We start from the raw sequence: 20,650 nt of genomic DNA, 5'->3' as shown, positions 1-20,650 counted from the left end.
TAAACGATCGGACAAACAATGAATAGTTGGACGAATGAATGATGAATGAATGGACGAACGATGAATAGTTGGCTGAACGATTGGACAAACGATGAATAGTATGACAAACGATGAATAGTAGGCATGAACGAACTATGAACGATAAATAGTTTGTATGAACGAACGAGTAACGATAAATAGTTGGTATAAACAAACGATAAACGATAAATAGTTGATATGAACGAATGATAAACTGTGAATAGTTGGTATGAATAATAAATAATTGCTATGAGCAAACGGTGAACGATGAATAGCTGGTATAAACCAAATGTGAACGAACTGCGAGCAGTAACTATGGCGTGAGCAGAGAGCAAAATGCGGAGAAGAGCGAGCAGATATGGTGCATGCAGCTGTGGTGGGGTATGAGGGTAGAACACCGGGCATTATAGGGGAGGAGAGGACGTCGCGGATAGAAAGAGAGCCGAGTCCAAACCTTGCCATCCATAGTGGTAGCAGAGGAGGAAAGAGAATCGTGGCTAGAGGAAACACACTACAACTACAAGAGGAAATCGCGGAGATGGAAGGGAGATCGCGGCACCTTGGTCCTTGAGGAGGATTTGGCGGCGACCATTTCTTTTTTTTTTCTTTCCATCGAATCGGTCGGCGGCGCATCCGTTCTTGCGAGCAGAGATACGAGGGAGGGAAAAAGACATATAGGTAGGGACGCAGGGACCGAATAAGGACGAATATTTTATTTTTTTTATTTTTATTCGGATTCAAATACGGGTAGCTTTGATATGAATACGAATGTTTTCGGATACAAATACGGATAGTTGTGTGTCGAATACGGAACTAATCGGATACGAATACGGTAACAAATTTTTTTAATATCGTGTAAGACATCATTCCACACATATCATGATTATAATAATTTATCCATTAGTCCAAATATTTTTTTAGCATTATATATATACATATGTCGCGTTTTCATAAAAATTCATGATTTTTTTTGCTATGTGCGTATTATTAAAAAAATTGCATAAAATCATAAAAAAATACAAATAAGTTATCAAGACTAATAAAAATTTTATAAGAATATAACCTTAAGTCTCCACATGAAAGTGATAAGGTAAAGTATTGATTATGTTGAAATTTGGATACTTAGAGTGATTTCACGTGTAATTCTCGCAACAAGTGAAAGTAAAATGAAAGAAACAATAACATATCGTGGATTTTATGGTCCAAATATTTTGGAGAATTATACGTGGATTTATGACTCCATAAAATTTCATAAATTTTTTGAGGTTATTTGTATATTATTAATTTCTTTTAAAAAAGACAAAATGCACACAGCTATCTGGATATTCGATATTCGATGGATATCAGACATATTGTATTCGAATTCGATATCCGAACAGAATATCCGTATTCGTATCCCTTATCCGAAAAAAGTCCGGATATCCAAAAATTCCATCCAAACCAATGTTCATCATCCTTAAATCCGGATTTGAACGGATATTTTAGGAACCATATTACATCCCTACATGCTTAGGTGGGACCCACTTGCATAGAGAGTGAAAGGAAAGTGGGGTCCGTCTGCAGGTTGAGAGAGGGAGGCACGGACGTGCAGTGGGCCACGCGCGGCGCGAGAGCGTTTCTTTTTTTATAATAGTTATATTTAAATACTTAGAAAATTATAATAAATCCACAAATAACTTTTACCTAAATAAAATTCCAAATTTTGAAAATAAATAATTTTAGGACAAGATCTATTCATTTAAATAAATTGGGCTTACCAAAAAGAGTAAATTAATAAATTATTTGTAACTTATTATAACAAACCAAAGATCATGCTTAAAAATGAATGCATTCACACATTTGAATTTGAACTCCGTTTTAAAAAAATAACTATTTCCTCTTTAATGATTTTACAGTAAAGTTAAATTGCTTTTATCCAATAAATTTGAGGCGCTACATAGGCCCTGTTTGGAAGGGCTCTGGCTCCTCTGAAAACGGCTCCGGCTCCGACTTCTTTAAAGGAGTAGCTCTTCCGTAGGAGCCGATATCTTTTACAAATCGTTTGGCAAAACGATCCTCATGTATTTTTTGATTTGGTGTATCAATTTGAACTTTTTGAGACTAATCAGAAAATTATAGATCAATGGTTTGGATTGTTCTAAAGCTAAACTGAAACTGAAAAAGGAATTGAGCCAAACTGAAACTGAGACAGTAGTGACAACGTCAAACTATTGCAGGGCGTCAAACTATTGCAGGATTCATCAAACAAAAAGACAGCTTCAGCTAAGTGGTGAAATGAAAATAATGCAACCAAACTACAACCTTCGTAAAAATGCTACCATTCATCTAGAACTGCTTAGCAGGTTAAGTAGCAGGATCTTTTTTCTGCTTTATTCAGGCTTTTTTCACGGCGTCAAACTATTGCCAAACTGAAACCAAACTACGGACTCGTGGAAGAGAAACAACTTGGAGTGCGGTAAGAGCATCTCCAACAATGCCTCAAACTAATGCCTCAAATTGAAATATTGGGCTCTACACAGGAAAAATTACTCCAACAGTGCTCTATTTCATAATTTTTTATCAAAAAACTATAGGGTACACTCTCAAGTGACTCAAATATACTACACCGTAATGGGCTGCCCTATAATCTAGATTTGGGGCTTTACTGTTGGAGCGGGGTGTTTTATTGGTGCCCTAAATTCTATAAAATATACTTATTTTCAAATTATAGGGCATTTTTATAGGTCACGTTGTTGAAGATGCTCTAAGAAAGACTCGTAGGCCAGAGAAGCACAACGACGGACAGCCCAAACTGCGTAGTCTCGCACCCGTACTCAGAGCGGAGCCGTGCAGAGCCAAAATTTTGGGCTCCAGCTCCTAACAGTGTTCTGGCTCCTGCTCTTCCTCAAGAACTATTTTTGGGCGCTGCGTCGGGGAGGGCTCCGGCAAGGAGCTGGAGCCATCTGGGAGCCCTACCAAACGGAGCTATAGAATCAACACGCCCAGACACAATCGGGTTGCAAACTCGTTCCGCATGATGGGATGGTTTTATAGCTGGTCGTCAGACTAGTTGGTTCGATTGGACCTTAGGTTTCAGGATATTAAAAGATCACACTAAGACTATCTCTAGCAATTTACTCATCTACATTCTCATATTCAAACTTCACTATAGAAACAGTGAAATCTACAGTACAAAATAATGCAAAATATTGTTTTGAATGATGAACTACTGCGGTCCCCTTGACAAACCGCATACATACTCCCGTACCAAATACAATATTTGTTTGGTCCATTTGCTCTGCCATTGTACATTAACCCTAAACCCAGCACTTTTGTATTAAGTAACAAAAAGGTATTGTAGCTTGGTATCTCCCTACTTCTAGCTTACAACTTTACACCCTCCATCAACATCCTGGCCAACAAAACAAGATATTTGACTGTACAGATGTACAAAAAATTATGGTCCGCATTGCCCTGTCCAAAGTGCGAAAATTCAGGCCTCAAAAAAACCACTGAGGGCAGTTTGACTAGCCACAAACCAGGCTCGTATAAAAACTCGACGTATAAATGCTGATGTCAAATTGCCTAGATGTCTGCTCTAGTGCTCTTAAATCATAGCTTCCTCCTTGCTATACCACCCCTGAAAGGAGTAAAGCATCTCAAAAGTATAATGAGCAAAGCAAAATAGAATGATATCAAGTGACCAACTGCATCCATCGCATTTTCTAGCATGTCTTCTTCCCTCTTTGCTTGTTTTAACGCTGATATGCTGCAGCGAGATCATCTTTTATCTGAACAAGCTTCACAGAACCATCACCTCCACATGAAACGAAACCATTAGGCAACACCTGGAGATCTGTTACAGCAGCCTGCAAAATGCAAATACATAGGTATATAATTAATGAAAGAGAATGTGATATAACTATCTTCTCTTACCATAACATGAACAAAATTTATGAACGAAGTCATTAAACATTTTATAGTCTTTACAGTACTACATACTCTAACAACACCGCCAAAGCCCCTGGAGGTTGGTTGAAAAAAGGTGTGCCGTTCATGCATCTTTGTCCAGTGAAAGACTAGCTGGGAGTTTTTAGCATCCCAAAGTTTCACATCTCCATCTTTGCTTCCGGTTAAGAACAAGCTGGTATTTGGGATGGTCGTTACCTTTGTGACACTACCTGAAGATAGACGATAAAAGATCAGACCGAGAAACCAACTTCAAATCTGAAGAGTACAATGCAGTATCACTTAGTTACCTAGATGAGCCTTTGGTATATGCCAGACCATCCCACTGTCAGTACCACCAAAAGTACTAGATTTGATGTCATGCATGGAAGATGCCTCGACACCATGCTCAGTGGTAACTCTATGATGCTTGGACTTTCCAGTAGAAAGGAAGCGGCAATCATGCAAAGCTATATCTCCATTTTTCCCACCAGTTACAACAAGCGGTGAGATAGACCCATAGCCTCTATCACTATCAAACACAGAAATAGACCGAGCTCCTCCTGCAAGATAAAGCCCATGGTCAACTAAATATACTATATGCTATACAAAATACATCACATTGCGCAAACCTGATGATATGGTGCTAATATGGCAAAAACCACCTGGGTAGGACTCAAATTCACCTCCCAAAAACCTCTCGGCCACAACCCTAGTCAGGCTGCTGTATGCAAGCACTGGCCCCTTGCGGTTTAGTAACTCACTGTTGAACTCCATGACAACTCGGCCATATTACCCAAACTAAGTCATAAGACACATTCATTGACTTTACTATTATGTAGTACGTTTATATAATCATGATTTGAGTCCTACTGGGCAACTACTGTAAATTGGAAAATGTCCACTTGATCTGGGGCCAGTGCAGAAAACAAAAAGGGTTCAGAACTGGTAAACATGGCTACCTAAACAATGTTTAAAATAAAATTCATGTGATACTGTAGTATTCCAGTAGACATGGTTGAAGAACAGTGCGTGTGCACTCAAGAACAGACAATACATACGGATATTGACATGGTCTTAAGAATGAAAGGTTGACCAATAGCTTCTTTCAAAAAATACAGTTTTGACTATTGAAAATGTGCTTGTAGCATGGTGGAAGTCACCCAGTTAGTGCTGCCACCAAGGCATGAACCCTGGTTTTCACAAAAAAAAAAGGTGCCTTGTTTTGTGCCACTTTCAGAGTCGACCCAGGTGACTTCACGTCGCTTTAAGCAAAGCCCCTAGGTGGCTGACCTTTGGTGCCTTTTGTTGACCTCAGATGCAATGTCTCGGTGGGTTGTCTTGCCACTTAAGTTTTTTATAATATATTTATAAGGATTAAGGAGAGAACTTGCAACATTATGAAAATCATTTTCAAGACAAATATACTGTGCAATGTTCAACTGGAATTCAATAACATCGCTGCATCCAACCGAAAAATTCAATAACTGGAATCCAAAAAAGATATCAACGGACAAAGTTAGAACATGGCTGCATCCAACCCAAAAATGACATGTTTTTATTGGATAACTAGTGTTTTTCCTATATTGCTGTGTGGTCATCTTCAATCCGTGCTTGGGTTCATTTTATCTTTCATTGTATTATTTGGGAGAAGAAAAAACAAGATGTATTTTGTTAACATGCGATTGGACTGCAGGCAACAAATACAAATAAAACTCAACGACAAGAAATGAATTTGCTCACATTATGTATTTATGTATGAAAAGAAAACCAAAGTATTCTGTTTCTTTCAGACACATGTGTTGTCGATCACTTTTCATTCATATGAACACATGAGTATTCAGTTATTGACAACTAAAATATACAGTTGCTTAGATAGAAAAAATTTGAAAATCACATTGTGACGCTAATATTTACACTCGTGCAGACATCATGACCCCATGCTGCGAACCTGTGACAACCTTGGATACTGCATCAAGGTGCAGTCACAATACGGAACGGAAGAGCAACTTGGGTTCTACTGCAGAAGAGTGCAGAAAATGAGGCACAGGTGGGAATGCACTGCAATTCTCTTGTTTCATATTCGCAGATAGTAATGAACCATTGGAACTACTCAAAACAAATGAATTTGACTTACACATTCTCAGCACCTCATCAAGTTGGTGCCTTCTAGAGTCGTGACTGGATTATGAACTTTTTATTTTTGCTTTTTGTGATATATAACAAGGTGACACCAGAGTCAGCAAACGATATCATGATCATTTTCCTACTATATCCTAATATGCCACAAGATCCTAAGGTGTGTTTGCTAGTCTTATACATTTAGTGATTTACCCCGTACTAATCATGTTACATTGCTTATTCAAGGATAATGATTATATTGCTCCCAACAGTCAAACAGTAAACGCTCATGCTCATGACTTACCTTCATGACACATGATAGATGTTTGAGATGTAGCTGGTGGAGACAGTGTGTCCCATATAACAACATTTGAACCATTTGAACTATATCCAGCAGAAGCAATAACTGATCTACTTGCAGACACATAGGCAACATCCCTGTAACCAATAAGAACTTATCTGTAAGAAAACGAGATCTGTACCAAGCAGCAGCTATTGGCTGTTGCATTGCATGGATGGAGTTTGGTACACATACGAGGCGTGGCTGTCAAAGCATATAGATGACTCTGTAGGATAGACATTGCTTCTTCCACCCACCTCAACTTGCCATGTACAAATGGTACCATCTAATGCAGCAGTGGCAAACCGCTGTCCATAACAGTCAAATTGAACAGATGATATGGAGGCCAGTGCATAAGGCGGTGGAATATTAGCAGCAGGTAGAACACCATATGTAGCCATAGCACTAGCTTTACCAAACTGAAAAGTTAAAAATAATTAAAGGTATTAATGGATATTTAGATATTTAAACATAGGGTATACATAACTTATAAATAGTTCGACGCTAAATGAACTCTGTCCCATAGTAGAAATCATTTATGAAACTTTATGAAATATAGTGTGCTATGGGGATCTATCTTTACTGGTTGCAGTAAAGTTTGATGTTATGGCTCCTAAAAAAGATGCTTAAAAACTGCTTCGAAATCTAGGGGGAAAGAAGCGCTTTAGAAAAGCCACTGTAATCCAAACAGAGTACTAGGTAGAGAATGTATACCTCCCACAGATACACATGTGTATTGCTTGAACCAACAAGAAACAATGGTAATGAGGGATGGCGGGATAATGCTCTTGAATGTATGTTCTCAAGTGTTGCTGGAGGATCAATGAAATCCTCAAATTCTTCAGGTTCGCCCCACCCAAACCCAGAGGCCCCAATACCAGCATAGCCTGGAATTCCAAATGCTCCACCACCAGTTAGATCTCTTCCTGGCTTTGCTAAAGAACTCAAACCTGTAGTTGCTCCAACTGAACCAAGTTGTGACCCTTTTTTCCGACCAAGATCAACACCAGGAGAGATAGAAGTTGGAGTAGGTGTAGACTGACAGCCAGCCCAGCCATCTAATGGCCAATCAGATCCTGACCAGACGTACTCTGAAAAACTCTTGTTATGCTGCTTGTCACTCCAATTGAAGAAAACAAGGCCCTGTAAAGACGCTGCCCTTAGATGGTATACAGTACTAACAATGTAGCAGCATAACCATATGACACAATGACTTGCTAGACAAACAACACGCACTGTACAAAGACAGCTCTTGAAATGAGGTTTGGCCAGCAAAACTGAAGAGTATTAATACAACAAAGTTTAATACATTAAACTAATAAAAGAATATATTTCATCCAATGCAGGTATAAATTTCTCATTCAAGATGTGATGATATAAAACCAGGATGACTTATGAGTTTATGACATACTGAAGCGATTAAAAATATACCTTTCGATTAGTAGCAATAGCAGCTTGTTTCTCATTGACAGAGTTAAGACATACCGCCTGCGCCACTGAAAAGGTTAAAATGCAGTACTAGAAAAGGAAGCAACGTGTACCCTAAACAGTAAATGATCTCTATAGGGTCAATAGGCTTATATTAAATACCTCAAGAAGCTCCCCGCTTCTCCTTAGAATTTCCCTTGGGCTCTGAAACTCTTTTTGTATGATCAACTCCCTCCTTTTAGTTTCATACAACACTTCACCATTATAAGAGGCTTTTTCAGCGAATCCCTGTCCCAATCTCTTGGAGCCAAGTCTGTGTTCATGTTCCTCTCCACTTCTTTCAGTAATAATTTTATCACACTCAACCACAGGACATCTTATGTCCTTCCAAGATCTAGTGACATTCGTGTTGCTTAAGGAAAAACAATTAACTCCTTCACTCACAAAGGCATTACAAACATCCACAGGATTAACAGATATTTCCCACAAAATATTAAACAATGCCTCCATATTCTCACTGTTTGAAAGCTGTGAAATCCTCGAGAGGTGATCATAGCTATCACTGACTGGGAGTTGCTGAGGCAACTTGGACTCTAACCAGAAGAGCAAACTTGAACTTGAATTCATCGGTAAATTCTTCCTCAAGAACGATGCATGCAGTGGTACTAATGAAGATGACACAAAATGAATGGAATCCATAACAAACTTTGCAGCAACAGAAGTGATAAGACCCCTGAATTCTGAACCACTAACACCAGCTTCATGTTCAAGTCCCTCTTTCTCAAAGAATTCCCTTAGACGATGTTCAAGCACAGATATCAACCGAACCCACACAGAAGCGCCTATCAAATGCCACTTCTCATCTGCTAAAAGATTTGAATTCACACTCTTTTTCAGTTGTGTTTTACTCAATGCAGCATGGGGCATTCCTCCTGTACTTGATGATATATCATGATTTTTGTGGCATATAGCATGCATCAGTTGATCTAATAGTACTTGAAAGGAATCCCCATTAACAGAAGTAGCTAGGACTGGATTTATCATGATAAGTAATGATTTTATGTCATAATACAACCAAGAAAAAGAAAACTCTATAATGTACTCAAACAGATCCATAACTGCCAGCATAGCTGACCTGTCATCCAGAATATAATTTCCACTTTTGTCATGTTTAAGAAGTAACCTGCTGACATTCAGGTAATTTGACAAACTTATTACAATGTACTTATGTCTCTCTTTAAGTGCCCATGCAGTAGAATTGGTGTCCTCCATATTCAGAACAGAACACATGGAGGAGAGGACAACATATCGACTAAAAAACTTGCAGCTCTCTTTGAATGAAAACAATAACAGATAATCAATTGGGCAGAGAGGGTGACATTCAAGAATATAATTATCAGTTGCAACATCTGGTGACCTAGTACCCCATAACAAAACATACGCTAGAAACAATAAACCATCATGGCTACAAAAGATTAGGATCTGCAACAAAAGAGGGGGGAAATTGGATGAAATACCATTCAAAGTTCACCAGAAATTATCAAAATAAAAGAAACTGTTATCTACCAGCGTTACCTTCTCAGCTATATCAGCAAATTTGAGGGAGAACCTTTTATCAAATATTGAGATTACTGTTGTAATATCACACGTCAGTTTTTCAATTTGATGATTGTTGTACTCATTAAGGACCTTTTCTTCAGATAATGGTGCGTTCAATTGTGAACAGAGTGAGTGCTTTCTCAGAAGGCTAGATAGATATTTTGAAGCCATAGTTAGTTTAAGGTTGGACTCAATGCCACTAATGACAGATGAAGACAGCCAATTCTTAGAAGCAGAGACAGGGCTCAGTATTCCATAAAAAATCTTGTGGTCTCCATCACCATGTGCGATTATGCTATCCTTGCCATCTATGCTCGAGTTAGTAGACAAGCATTCTAGTGCTTCAAGCTAATGAGTGGGAAAAAATTCAACAATTAGAATAATGCAAAATAATAGATACAAAATATGCAGATACAAAGGGTGGACAGGTGAAAAGAAGTTAGCCAGCACAGGGTAAACTTACAGGTAGTCCGCACTTATTCAAGGCACATGCAGCCACTGCAAATGAAAGCTTAGATAACTTTGCAGATACAGCTTCACCAACAGAGTTTCTGAAACTACTTTTTGCTGAGAGAATTGCACAATAATGACCCAATTCTGGGTCTGCAAGCACATTTTGATCAATAAGCAACTTTGGATGGCAACCAAATATTCTATTGACGGACTGGCAATAATTTCCTAACATCCACTGAGGATTCAGATGAGATAAAGTTAAGTTGAAGGATTGTAACTCTGGAAACACGATAATTTATATTGATTCTCAACATAAAAAAATAGAAAGGCAATTAGACAAAAGCCACGTATATGACACACCTCAAGCAGGCTTGACAGCCAGTTATCTCCTCTCTCAACTGCATCTGGAAGTAGCACATTAGAAATGAGATTACGCTCCAGAGGCCCTCCAGATCCTTCAATAAGCCGACAAATTACAATGGCAAGCTGTTCATCTTGAAGGTTCTTTGCACAAACATTCACTGCTGATGAAGTATCATCACCAAGGAGGAAAAAAGCTATAGCAAGCTCCCATTGGTGCCTTCCCATTAGTACATAAGCATTTTTTAGAGCAGCAGCCTTGTGCCTTTCTTCCTGAATAGATTCATCACAATAAGTGTGATGTAATAATATAGTTTGCAACACAGAGTGTTGTTTTCATATATATGAAGTTCGTGTTTTTAACCAATACAAAACTTAGATATTCATTCACAAATATATGATGTAACCCTCGTCAATCTGTGTTGGCAATATCATGAACTTATTGCAGAAGGAACCTGCCGAAGGAGGGTGAAAATGTGCAAACGTCAAATCATTTGGCAAGGCTCTAGAAAATATCGACCTGCAGGGGAAAGACTGGTCCAACAGCATTGCATCAGGAAGAAGCTTCTCTTGTGCAGACCGAGAAGAGAAACACCCTAAAGGATGACTGCCCCAGACGCGCCAACAATTGTTTACAACATGCCTATGGACATGTGTATCTCGCTGGAAACAACTCAAATGGTTATAACTCAGGAACGCAGCCGACGAGGGGTGTCTTTTATCCAGACTTGTTTAAATCCACTCCCTCCAGAAAAGAAACCTAGGACCAGGGGTGCTACTAAGGTTGCTGTGTGCCCTAAGCAACAGACCGTTTTGCGAATTGATTATATGATGGCATGTTTGAACAAACATGGAAACAAGTAAATTTAAAAAAATGAATATTTCAAAAACAATACTATTAAAAAATAATATAAAATTCCTTTTGTTATATTATCTGCATCTGGCTCAAAAAAGGCCAGGATTGCCAGCATAATGATAATCTATGAACTGTCCCCTAGCTGATATGAGGTGCCAGAACTAGCATTACTTATTTCCTGAAGAATCTGAAACATGAACATTGCAAGATAATTATAGGATCAAGCAACGCATGTGAAATAGGAACAACCACATGACTGATTTTGTCAAGTAATTAAATACAAAACTTATTACAGACTGAAATACCTGGAAGTTTCTGGACAGAAACTCATATAGACGTTTATCCTTTTCATCTCTACTAATCTTGAAAAGACCAACCAACACTTTTATTCTGTTCAATGCTATGTAGAGCAAAGCACAATCCTTGGGATCCTTGCTTTTAAGATATTGCAACCTTGCCAACTTCTCCATCTACAATTTCATACATATCTAATCAGCACAGATGATTATCCAGATAAATTCAAGTATAAAAATCATTCATTATGGTGTTTAGAGATAGGGCACAAAAGATCAATGGAGAGTCATTAATGCTTAATTCCTAAAATTTGGAAAACTGCATTACAAACAATGATAAAACAGTATCCCATCAGTTGAGAAAGTCTACAATCCTATCACAGACATGTCAAATTTAATGACTTCTTAAGGGGAAAGCAACATAGCATTTAACTCTAACCAAGGCAAGCAGAAAGAACACTAGTGTCTGTTTTGGTCGGGAAATGGGAAATAGACATGAATCTTTAGGATTAATATTTTCAAGGAGCAACGAAATCCACTTCATCCAAACACTCATTTGGTATAGGATATTAGTGATCAAACCAACCTGTGATTATGTGTTAGCTTAAATTATCTTATTAGCACCTGCAGGATACATTGCAAAAAACATAAACGGGATTTTTAGGGGTTGAGAACATGATCCATACGAATTTAATCAAATTGTGCATCATGAGGGCTTTGCCAGTTCACTAAGACATGCTCTAGTTTATCACTCCTTTTAAATGATGAATCCCTTTTCTCTTTAGGAAAAAAGTTACAGAAGTTACATTAGTTCTGAAACATTGGATCGCTTGGAATCACATACCCTTGTCCTTAGTTGGGACACATTTGTATACCATAATCCTATACCAAGCTTTCGCATCTCTGGCCAGGTTGGCTCTGCAGGAAGCACAGAATTAAGTAGATCATCCTGACAATCAGATTGGAAGGCCCAGGCTATGGAAGCAGAATCAACACGGCACCCTTCATTACTGGATGAATCTGCAGATCTTCTAAGAGCATGGAATTGTTCGAACTGCACAGCAACCCAGAACCTTGATATAAAATATCAATTAGTGTGACTTTAACCACATATGATAGTACAAAACTCATTCAAACACTTAACTAGTCTCTAGATTCAAGTAATGCAATACCAATGAATTTTCATAAGTAAATATTTCAAAGTTCCCTTACCTTCTTCCTGCTTCGTCAAGATTTTTGTAGGGAGAGGAATGGCTCTGATCAGTGATTCCAGCCATAAGATCAGAAATTGCAAGTATCTGATTTTTCTCTGAGTCACTTATACCATATTTGCTGAAACTCTTGTCAAGGAGCTCAACAATGTCTGGTTTTTCAGATGCACTAGTTGTAGTATTAATACCTAAATTGCCATCCTCGTAAAGAAATGAAGTTGAAGGTGACAACAAATTAAAAGTTGTGTTACTTCTATTCTCACCCCACATAAACCCCTTGGTAGAAATGTTGTTGGACACTGTTGCCGCAAAGTATTCAGACAAAGGAAGTTCTGGAATACTATGGCATGTACTGTAATTTGACACGCCCTTTGAAGTTTCACTCACTTTCATGGACCGAACAAGATGGTGCAGAGCAGCATCCGCACGTTTCCATTCACCTATGCATAAGCAACAAAAGAATCAATGACTCAACTATGTTATTTGATTTGCACAAAATTGTGTCGGATGCTAAGTGTTCTTTAAGGGTGCGTTTGGTTGGAGAGTCAACTAGAATGGAGCGGCTCCATTCCAGTTTTTTAGAATGGAGTCGTTCTATTCTACGTTTGGCAAGCAGAACAGAGTCGCTCTATTTTTTTTGTTTGGTTCAAGAGTAGAATAGAGCGGATTCGCTCCGTTCTTTGTTTGGTTGAAGAGTCATATGAGTGTAGACGCGAGGAGAGGGAGGAGAGCGTTCACGACTTCACGTCCAGAAGAGTGCTCGCATCCGGTCGTTTTGGTGGAGCGGAAGCATTTCAACTATTTATGGTAAATTTCCATGTGGAAACTCCAGGAGCCACTCTGCTCCTTTGGAAACCAAACATCCAGAAAATAGGAATAAAACGGCTCCATTCTCCTCCACTCCTCAACCAAACGCACCCTAAATAAATTATGCAAGGATATATCTTGTTGAATGGTATCAAAGACTAGGGTATATCATAAGAAAAGAGTTTCCAAATGAGCCATTGGCTGTAGGCTAAACTGGCTGTAACTGCAGCAAAGGATACAAGTCGGTATCCAATGGTGTTTTGTAGGTCAGCTAGCTTAGTTCAACTCTTCCCCTAAATTAATGATGTTGTCAGGAAACTCTAGATTAATTATGTGGCATGCCATTTTAGTTCAGTTTAGCAAGTTTTGTGTCGACCCCCCAAAACATGTGGGCCTTGCAGCCTTAGCAACCACACATCAGACTTAAACAAAATAATCCAAGTAATTCAACCACACAGTCACACACTGGATGACTAGAAACAGTTTAAAAAATAATAGAGTTGTTTAACAGCACCATTTTATGGTGATGCTATAAAAGCTAGTATATTTGTAGATCAGAAGGTTCAAAGGAACACATGAACCATCCAAACCTGGCTATTCCAATTTATTATTGATCAAACTTATTTAGCGGGACATTCCAGGAAACAGCAGTTCCATCAAGGTTAATGTCTTGCAAACAGGCTGGGGAAAGCTTTTTAGAACTAAAACAATTAGGCTTAGTTTGCCACTGCAGTTTATTGTTCTCTTTTTGATAAATGACAAGAATTTTAAGAGACGCGTAGATAAAAACTGTCTAGAATTCTCACAGAATCGCAGCAGATCACGCCAAAAGTAGACTTCTCGAAACTCGACTGCAGATAAACTCTAGCATCTTGAAAATCAAAGGTAAAGTGGCACTAAAATTATCTAACATCTTGCTCTGCTAACCACAAATAAATTTCATCTTGGCCCATGGCCTAGCAGGATCTGTTTTCTCTGCCCACAGCCAACGGATGTGCAGAGCACAGCCCATGGTCTCCAAATTATGAATACCTAGCCCCCCACCCCACCCCCCAACTCCATCTACTGGCACTCTCTTGAACTTTCCAAAGGGTTTGCGCCATTTATCAGTGACCTTGATTACCCATTTAGGAAGCTCGAGGGCAATAGCATGATAAATGGTAGAAGCAGTTAGAACCACCTTGACTATAGCTTATAGAAAAAACAATAACGTTTGTGATATCAAATGAGCATCATTACATCCATTGCGGTATATATTTTCAAAGTTTCCTTGATCGGGTAGATGTTAATACTTAATAGTCTTCTCTATAAACTTCGTCAAGCTTAGGATACTTTGACTTACGAGAAAACTAGAAACGCTTAAACTTTGGGACGGAGAGAATAGTTATTTGTATCTACATAACCTATTAAAATCATAATAATAGGACATTACTCTTCGATGAGAATCCAGATTATCATTTTCATATGCACAATTAAGCATTCACTGAGAGGTCTATAATCAAGTTAAAAGATGTTAATGTGCATACCCCAAACGCTACTTATTTTTCATTAGACGTAGCTTTTGAAAACTAGAAGTCCATTCGTATCAGCTTAACAACACTTGACATAAATGTAGAATTGAGAGAGAAAATACTTCCGGTAAATCCAGAAAAAAACACACACCTGAATAAAGATACTGGATAAGTGCTCTTGGGTGATATGATGCCAACGGTCCACTCAATCTATGAGCTATGTGCAGCAAGCTCCATAAACCATGAGAATAGTGGCTATGTTGGTCTGTTAGCAGGACATTATTGCTATCAATGTTTCCACTGTTGAAATTTTCTGGTAACTTGAGTTTACCAAAAGTAGCTTCGTTAAAATTGTTAGTACATGGCAACATCTCATGAACTACAGGACAAGAATGTATCTGGGTCATGTACTCATTATCTCCAGTTACTAGCCATGAACTGAAGAGTGAAAGATGGTTCTCATGAACAAGCACAACAGTTGCCTTTGGTCCCCAAAGAAAGCCAACAATATCATGATGAGAATGGGATAATACAATACAGCTCCAAAGATGCTCTTCTTTTGAATTCTTAGTGTGTAGTACATTCTGGAAGGACGGGTGCTTATGAGAATATATACGTAACTCATTAGCTAGATAAACTGCAAGTAGAAATCGTCCATCACCTAAGGATAGTCCATCTAAACCAACAATATGGTCTTGCAACATTAGTGTATCTCCTAGCAGAAAATTCCCGTCTCCCCTGATTTTTGTTGCTTCCCAGATATGAATGGAGGTGCTATTTTTCTTCAAATTTCTGCCAACAGTAATAACTCTACCACAGCCTGACAATGAAACTATGTCAATTGGTCCTTGATGAGCACCAAACATGCCTACTAGCTCCCAGATGTGTCTTTCTTTCTTAGTCTGCAAAGAGTCCTCTGCACAAGTCATCTTCCAAAGTTTTACAGTGCCATCAGAGCAACCAGTAGCAATATGATAGCCTGGAACAGTTCTGTAAGGGTCATGTTGTTGTATAGGCAGTACAGTATTATTCAGCGGCATTACAGAAATGCACGTGGTATATTCTCCCTCCAGGCCAGAAGGAAAGACTGAAGAACCTTCATAAACCACTGCTGAAAACATTTCATTGCTGAAGCATGCATGTGCCCCTTGGTTTGTGGTGGAAAGAGAGCTAGGAGCAAAACCACACAAGCATCTCCCATTGACATATTGATTTTCTGAATGCAATACTACTTTCCATGAGAAACCTTTGAAGGTCTTCTTCCATATACATACTACTAGGAAACTGTTGTTCACAAAACACCTGCTGCATTTAGAAGCTAATGGTATCGTATGAATGCTGTCAGGTGGCCCTTCTGTATTGCTTTCTGCAAGGAAGGGGATTGTGAAAATCTTCTGGCATGAAAGAACCTCTTCTTTCTGAATTCTAACTACGAAACAATCGACTCCACTTTCCCATCCAAGAACAAGAAATCTATTATCACGAGTAACAGAAGGTGCCCAACACAAACATGAGTACTCGAAATCTTCAGAAATGTTACGCAAATCAAATTTGCACAACAGCTTCCATAGAGGATACATAGGTGCATGCATTGTCGGTATGAGAGTTGAGAAAGTTGACAGAGACCAGAAAAATATCATTCTGTTTGAATCCATGGAGACAGCTAACTCTATTTCGCAGCTATATGGATGGACAGACACTTGTCTGATGCTACCCTTATGTCCATCTTGTTTGACAGGTTTAGTCAAACAACACAAGATATTTTTAGCAGAATCACTTAAAGCATGGTTCCCAGAATCAGCTAACAGTTTGGTGGATACGGTTGACCAAGCAAACGAATCATCCACCAGCAAATGAAGCAAAAAACATGTTGCAGGTGGACCAGAGCATAGCCTTCTTGAGATGACAGCCTCAACAAAAATTGACTGTTCCATAGATTTTAGAGGACCTGATTTAACATAGGAATCCCCCCAGCCCTGAAGTTTGCTCTGTTTCCATAAAGTAATCCGTGGGTACCTTGGCGGAAATACATCATCCAAACAATGGATAGCCCAAAAGCTAATGCAAGGCCCGGGGCCAAGACTTACAAGCCACTCACATTTACCAACCTGGCTCTCCCTCAAATCACCTGAAAACAACTTGAATCTACCTTGTTCGTCCCTTGACACAACGCTGCCAGATTCCATGGACCATCTCACAATAATATCAACTCCGAGGACTCCATTCAGAGTGTTGTTCACCTCTATTACTGCAATGACACTGAATGATATTAGCAAACCACGCTGCTTCTTCGACCTAGACACCTCATCCTTACTCCATAGCCGGACAGTCCCATCAAAGCAGCAAGTCATGAGGATCTCTCTCCTGATCTCAGACAGATCATGGGGGTATAACGAACAGGATCTCCACTGGATCATACAAACAGGCTGAGGATGCACAAGCTCAGCTTGCTCCAGCCCCCTCCTGGCATCGTTCAGAAACACAAGAACAGGCACACTGCCCTCGGCTGGAGCAAGAGCTGCCACTGTCGCGACAGGACCTTGCATGGAACAGGTAGTGGAGACAAGGGCTTGCGGCACCTGCGGTGTAGACCTCCAAGCGAGCTGCCAGGAGGACTCCAATCTTGCCCACATGGAAACACCTGCGCCAACTGCCACAATGCCATTGCCGCAGCCGGTCCAGGATACAGCAACGATGGCGAACGTCTCGGTGATAGACCATCTCAGGAGCCATCCAAACGAACCTGCAGGTTCCAATCTCCAAACACTGAACCGAGCCACAACAGCCGTCTAAGCTAACTGACGATGAGAATTTGAAGAGTTGGCCAGAGAAGCAGACCTGGAGAAGAGGCGGGCGCAGGCTGGAATATGTGTATAGAATTGTCTGTAGCGGCGGCGACCTCTCCGCTCCCGCGGCGGCACCAAGCAACTGCGGACACGGGGGCGCGGAGGTCGATGACCTGGCGGAAGAACGGGGAGCAACTGTCGTTGTTGTTGTCGTCCCGGCAAGGGGAGGGGAGGTGGGATACGACAAGGAAGGAGCCGGCAGCGTAGGCGACCCAGTGGAAGCCCACGAGGTCAGGGAGGAAGGCGATGGCGCGCGGGTCGCGGGTGGGCGCCGGCGGGATTAGATGCGGCGGACCGAGGGCGAGCGGCAGCGGCGGGAGCGCGTCTCGCTCCCCCATCGTCGTGCCGGCTGCTGCATGCGCCGCTGTAGCGGCGATGGTGGTGGTAGCAGGAGTTGCGTGGATCCCCCTCACCGGACACCGGTTGCCAATACCACGGTCGATCTCTGCAAAGCCGGCGACTACTGTGCGCGGTTGTGCACGGACATGGGCTACATTATTGCGCGGGCCACGGCCTAGGCTTTTTGGGCTACTACTTGTCTTCCAGTCCTGTATGGTGATTTGGTCCACCCTCAAATTATAGAGCGGAGAAAAACTTCTCTCTATTTTATTCATTTTAGTTTCTAAATTACTAAATACGAAAATTAAAACTATATTAGTTTCCATATTTAGTAATTTAGGAACTAAAATAAAATAAAATTGAGAGACTAAAAATTAGTCACTAAAAACCAAACACCCTCTAAGTTTAAACAGGGTCTAAAATATTTTAATGACTTTTTATTTTTATTCCATTTTCTATGTTAATTTTTGGAGTTTACTGTGTTTCAATTAAACTTTGTTAAAATATTTTAATCAACCAACTAATTTGTGGCTTTACTTAAGCTTTCTGATCTAGCTCAAAAAAGTCTAGTCTCGATTTACAATGAATTGATATTTGGACCTAATAACCTAACTTGTGTCTCAGCAAAACCTCACTTGATATAGGTGCCAAAATAGATTGATTTCTTCTTAAGAAATGCATGGAGGGAAGCAATTCACTTGCAACTGCATTATTGATTTGATAGAAGAAAAGTTGCATATGAGCTAGTTTGCCCACTAAAGTTATCTCTAGCAGACTCCCTATTTCACCTCCTATCATACCTCTTATTCCAAACTCTACTTGTAAACAGTGCAATCTACAGTATAAAACATTGTTTTGCATGCCCCTTTACATGGCTAGTTGGAGATGACCTAATAATTCATCCCTTCATTTTTCATGTAAAGGTCATATTGACTTTTTTATTTGATGTTTTATTAACTTTTAAAATTACTGGGCCTATTCGGTTGGACTTAAAGCCAACCATTACAACCGCTATTGTTGCCAACCAGTGATACAAAAGACATGTAGCGTTGTTGTTGGTCACTTGTTTCCAATTGCTGTATGAAATCAAAAACAAGGCAACACAAGGTTTAAAAAAGTAGAAACCTTCATCCTTGTGTTGTTGTCTCTTCGGGATAACAACTCAAGGACGAAGGTTTGGTGTAATCAAATGAAATACACAAAGCATGATGGAGTAAAATATTAGAACTCATCTCATGTGCCTTAGCATCTTATTTCTCTTCGCATACACTAGTTTACAATCGTACCTTCGGCTTCTTGATGCAAGATACGTTGAAGGTGTTTCAGAGGCTAAGATGGACGAAGCTGTAGCACCTGGCTAAAGGTACTTTATGCGGGATACTGTTCATATATTTATAGGGGAAACGAACCGGCCTAATACAGGATTACAGTTGTTGCCTTCACAATTTACAAATGCCATTAGGGCAGTAGCATATTTTCTTCATTTTTGACTGTATGGGTTCAGGCCTTCGAAGCCTTCTCCTTTGGCCTGCACTCGAAGTTCCTCCGTTGTTGCTGAAGCTATCGTCTTTGGCTTGCGCCTTTCACTTGTGTGTATGCGTGAAGCTTCTTTTGCACACCTTCTCAGCCTAAGATTCGCTCGTTCATCAGTAGAGATTCCTAAAATACACTAGTTTGTGCCGAAGTAAATGGTTAAATGAGTGATCTTATGCATATAAGGCCTCCAACAGTATCCCCTTATTGTATGAGTTTGTTTTCTTTGTAAACGAGCTTAGATCACAAAAATTATAACTTGGAGGCCCTATGCCCAAGGTCCAAAAACACCTTCTCGAAGCTCATTTAAGAAGACAATGATGTGTTTTGACGTAAAAACGGGTGACCCAGAAGTTGAGTCTTTGGGGGGGCCTGGGACGCTAGGCGAGAACAATTCAATGGCCAGCGCCGCTTCACATGCATATTTAGTATAAAAGCGGCCAAGGGGGAGAGGACATATCACATTTACTGCCTTCACCTACCTGCTGCCAAATTTCGTTGTGCCTCTGAAGCTCTTTGTTTAGAAACACTTCGAGAGTTAGCTTTGACTGAAACATTCTTAGTGAGAGATCATTCTTAGTGGCACCAGGGAGTTGATTAGGCCTACCTCCTCAGAGGCGCGACAGGACATCTTGTCGGTCGCTAAGGTGACAAAGGCCTCACCATCAAAAGTTACTGCGGAAATGTCGAAGGATAGGCCTTCAAAGCCAAGCTATATTGAGATCGGGCGGTCTACCCTAAAAGAGAAAGTCTACAATCCATGAGGAGGCTTGGGTACTTCAGCAATAGGGTGAACGTGTGTCTTCCTGGTGATGAAACAACGTCGAAGCCAGGGAAAGACGAAGTTGTTGTGTACAAGAGTTTCTTCAAGGCAGGACTTCGTCTCCTAATGTACAAGATGATTGCGAAGGTGCTACAACGTTACGAAGTGTTTATGCACCAGCTGACTTCGAACGCCATGGTTCGGCTGAGTGTCTTTATTTGGGTCGTTCGAAGCCAGGGGGCACA

At 40.0% G+C, this 20,650-nt stretch overlaps 1 protein-coding gene across 2 annotated transcripts; it reads right to left on the bottom strand.

The window, feature by feature from the left end:
* Positions 1-3,168: 3,168 nt before the first annotated feature.
* On the bottom strand, positions 3,169-18,315 carry LOC103635990 (transducin family protein / WD-40 repeat family protein). 2 transcript variants are annotated; one of them, XM_008658353.4, is made up of 17 exons: positions 17,763-18,274; positions 15,076-17,667; positions 12,870-13,046; positions 12,608-12,794; positions 12,240-12,468; positions 11,408-11,572; positions 10,247-10,519; positions 9,897-10,121; positions 9,410-9,781; positions 7,997-9,316; positions 7,838-7,894; positions 7,121-7,549; positions 6,602-6,825; positions 6,371-6,504; positions 4,257-4,508; positions 4,000-4,178; positions 3,169-3,866 (listed from the first exon to the last, which is right to left on the bottom strand). In XM_008658353.4, the coding sequence occupies exons 1-17, from the start codon at positions 18,106-18,108 to the stop codon at positions 3,753-3,755; spliced, it is 7,275 nt and encodes a 2,424-aa protein (XP_008656575.1). In that variant the 5' UTR covers positions 18,109-18,274; the 3' UTR covers positions 3,169-3,752. The 2 variants fall into 2 exon arrangements, with proteins under 2 accessions (XP_008656575.1, XP_008656574.1); XM_008658352.4 differs by having other exon boundaries at positions 12,608-13,046; positions 17,763-18,315.
* Between the last annotated feature and the right edge of the window lie 2,335 nt (positions 18,316-20,650).

The sequence above is a fragment of the Zea mays genome, chromosome 8 (assembly GCF_902167145.1).
Source record: "Zea mays cultivar B73 chromosome 8, Zm-B73-REFERENCE-NAM-5.0, whole genome shotgun sequence".
NCBI classification, from domain to species: Eukaryota; Viridiplantae; Streptophyta; class Magnoliopsida; order Poales; family Poaceae; genus Zea; species Zea mays.
Note: the sequence above shows the minus strand (reverse complement) of the source record. Positions and strands in the feature narration are given on the sequence as shown.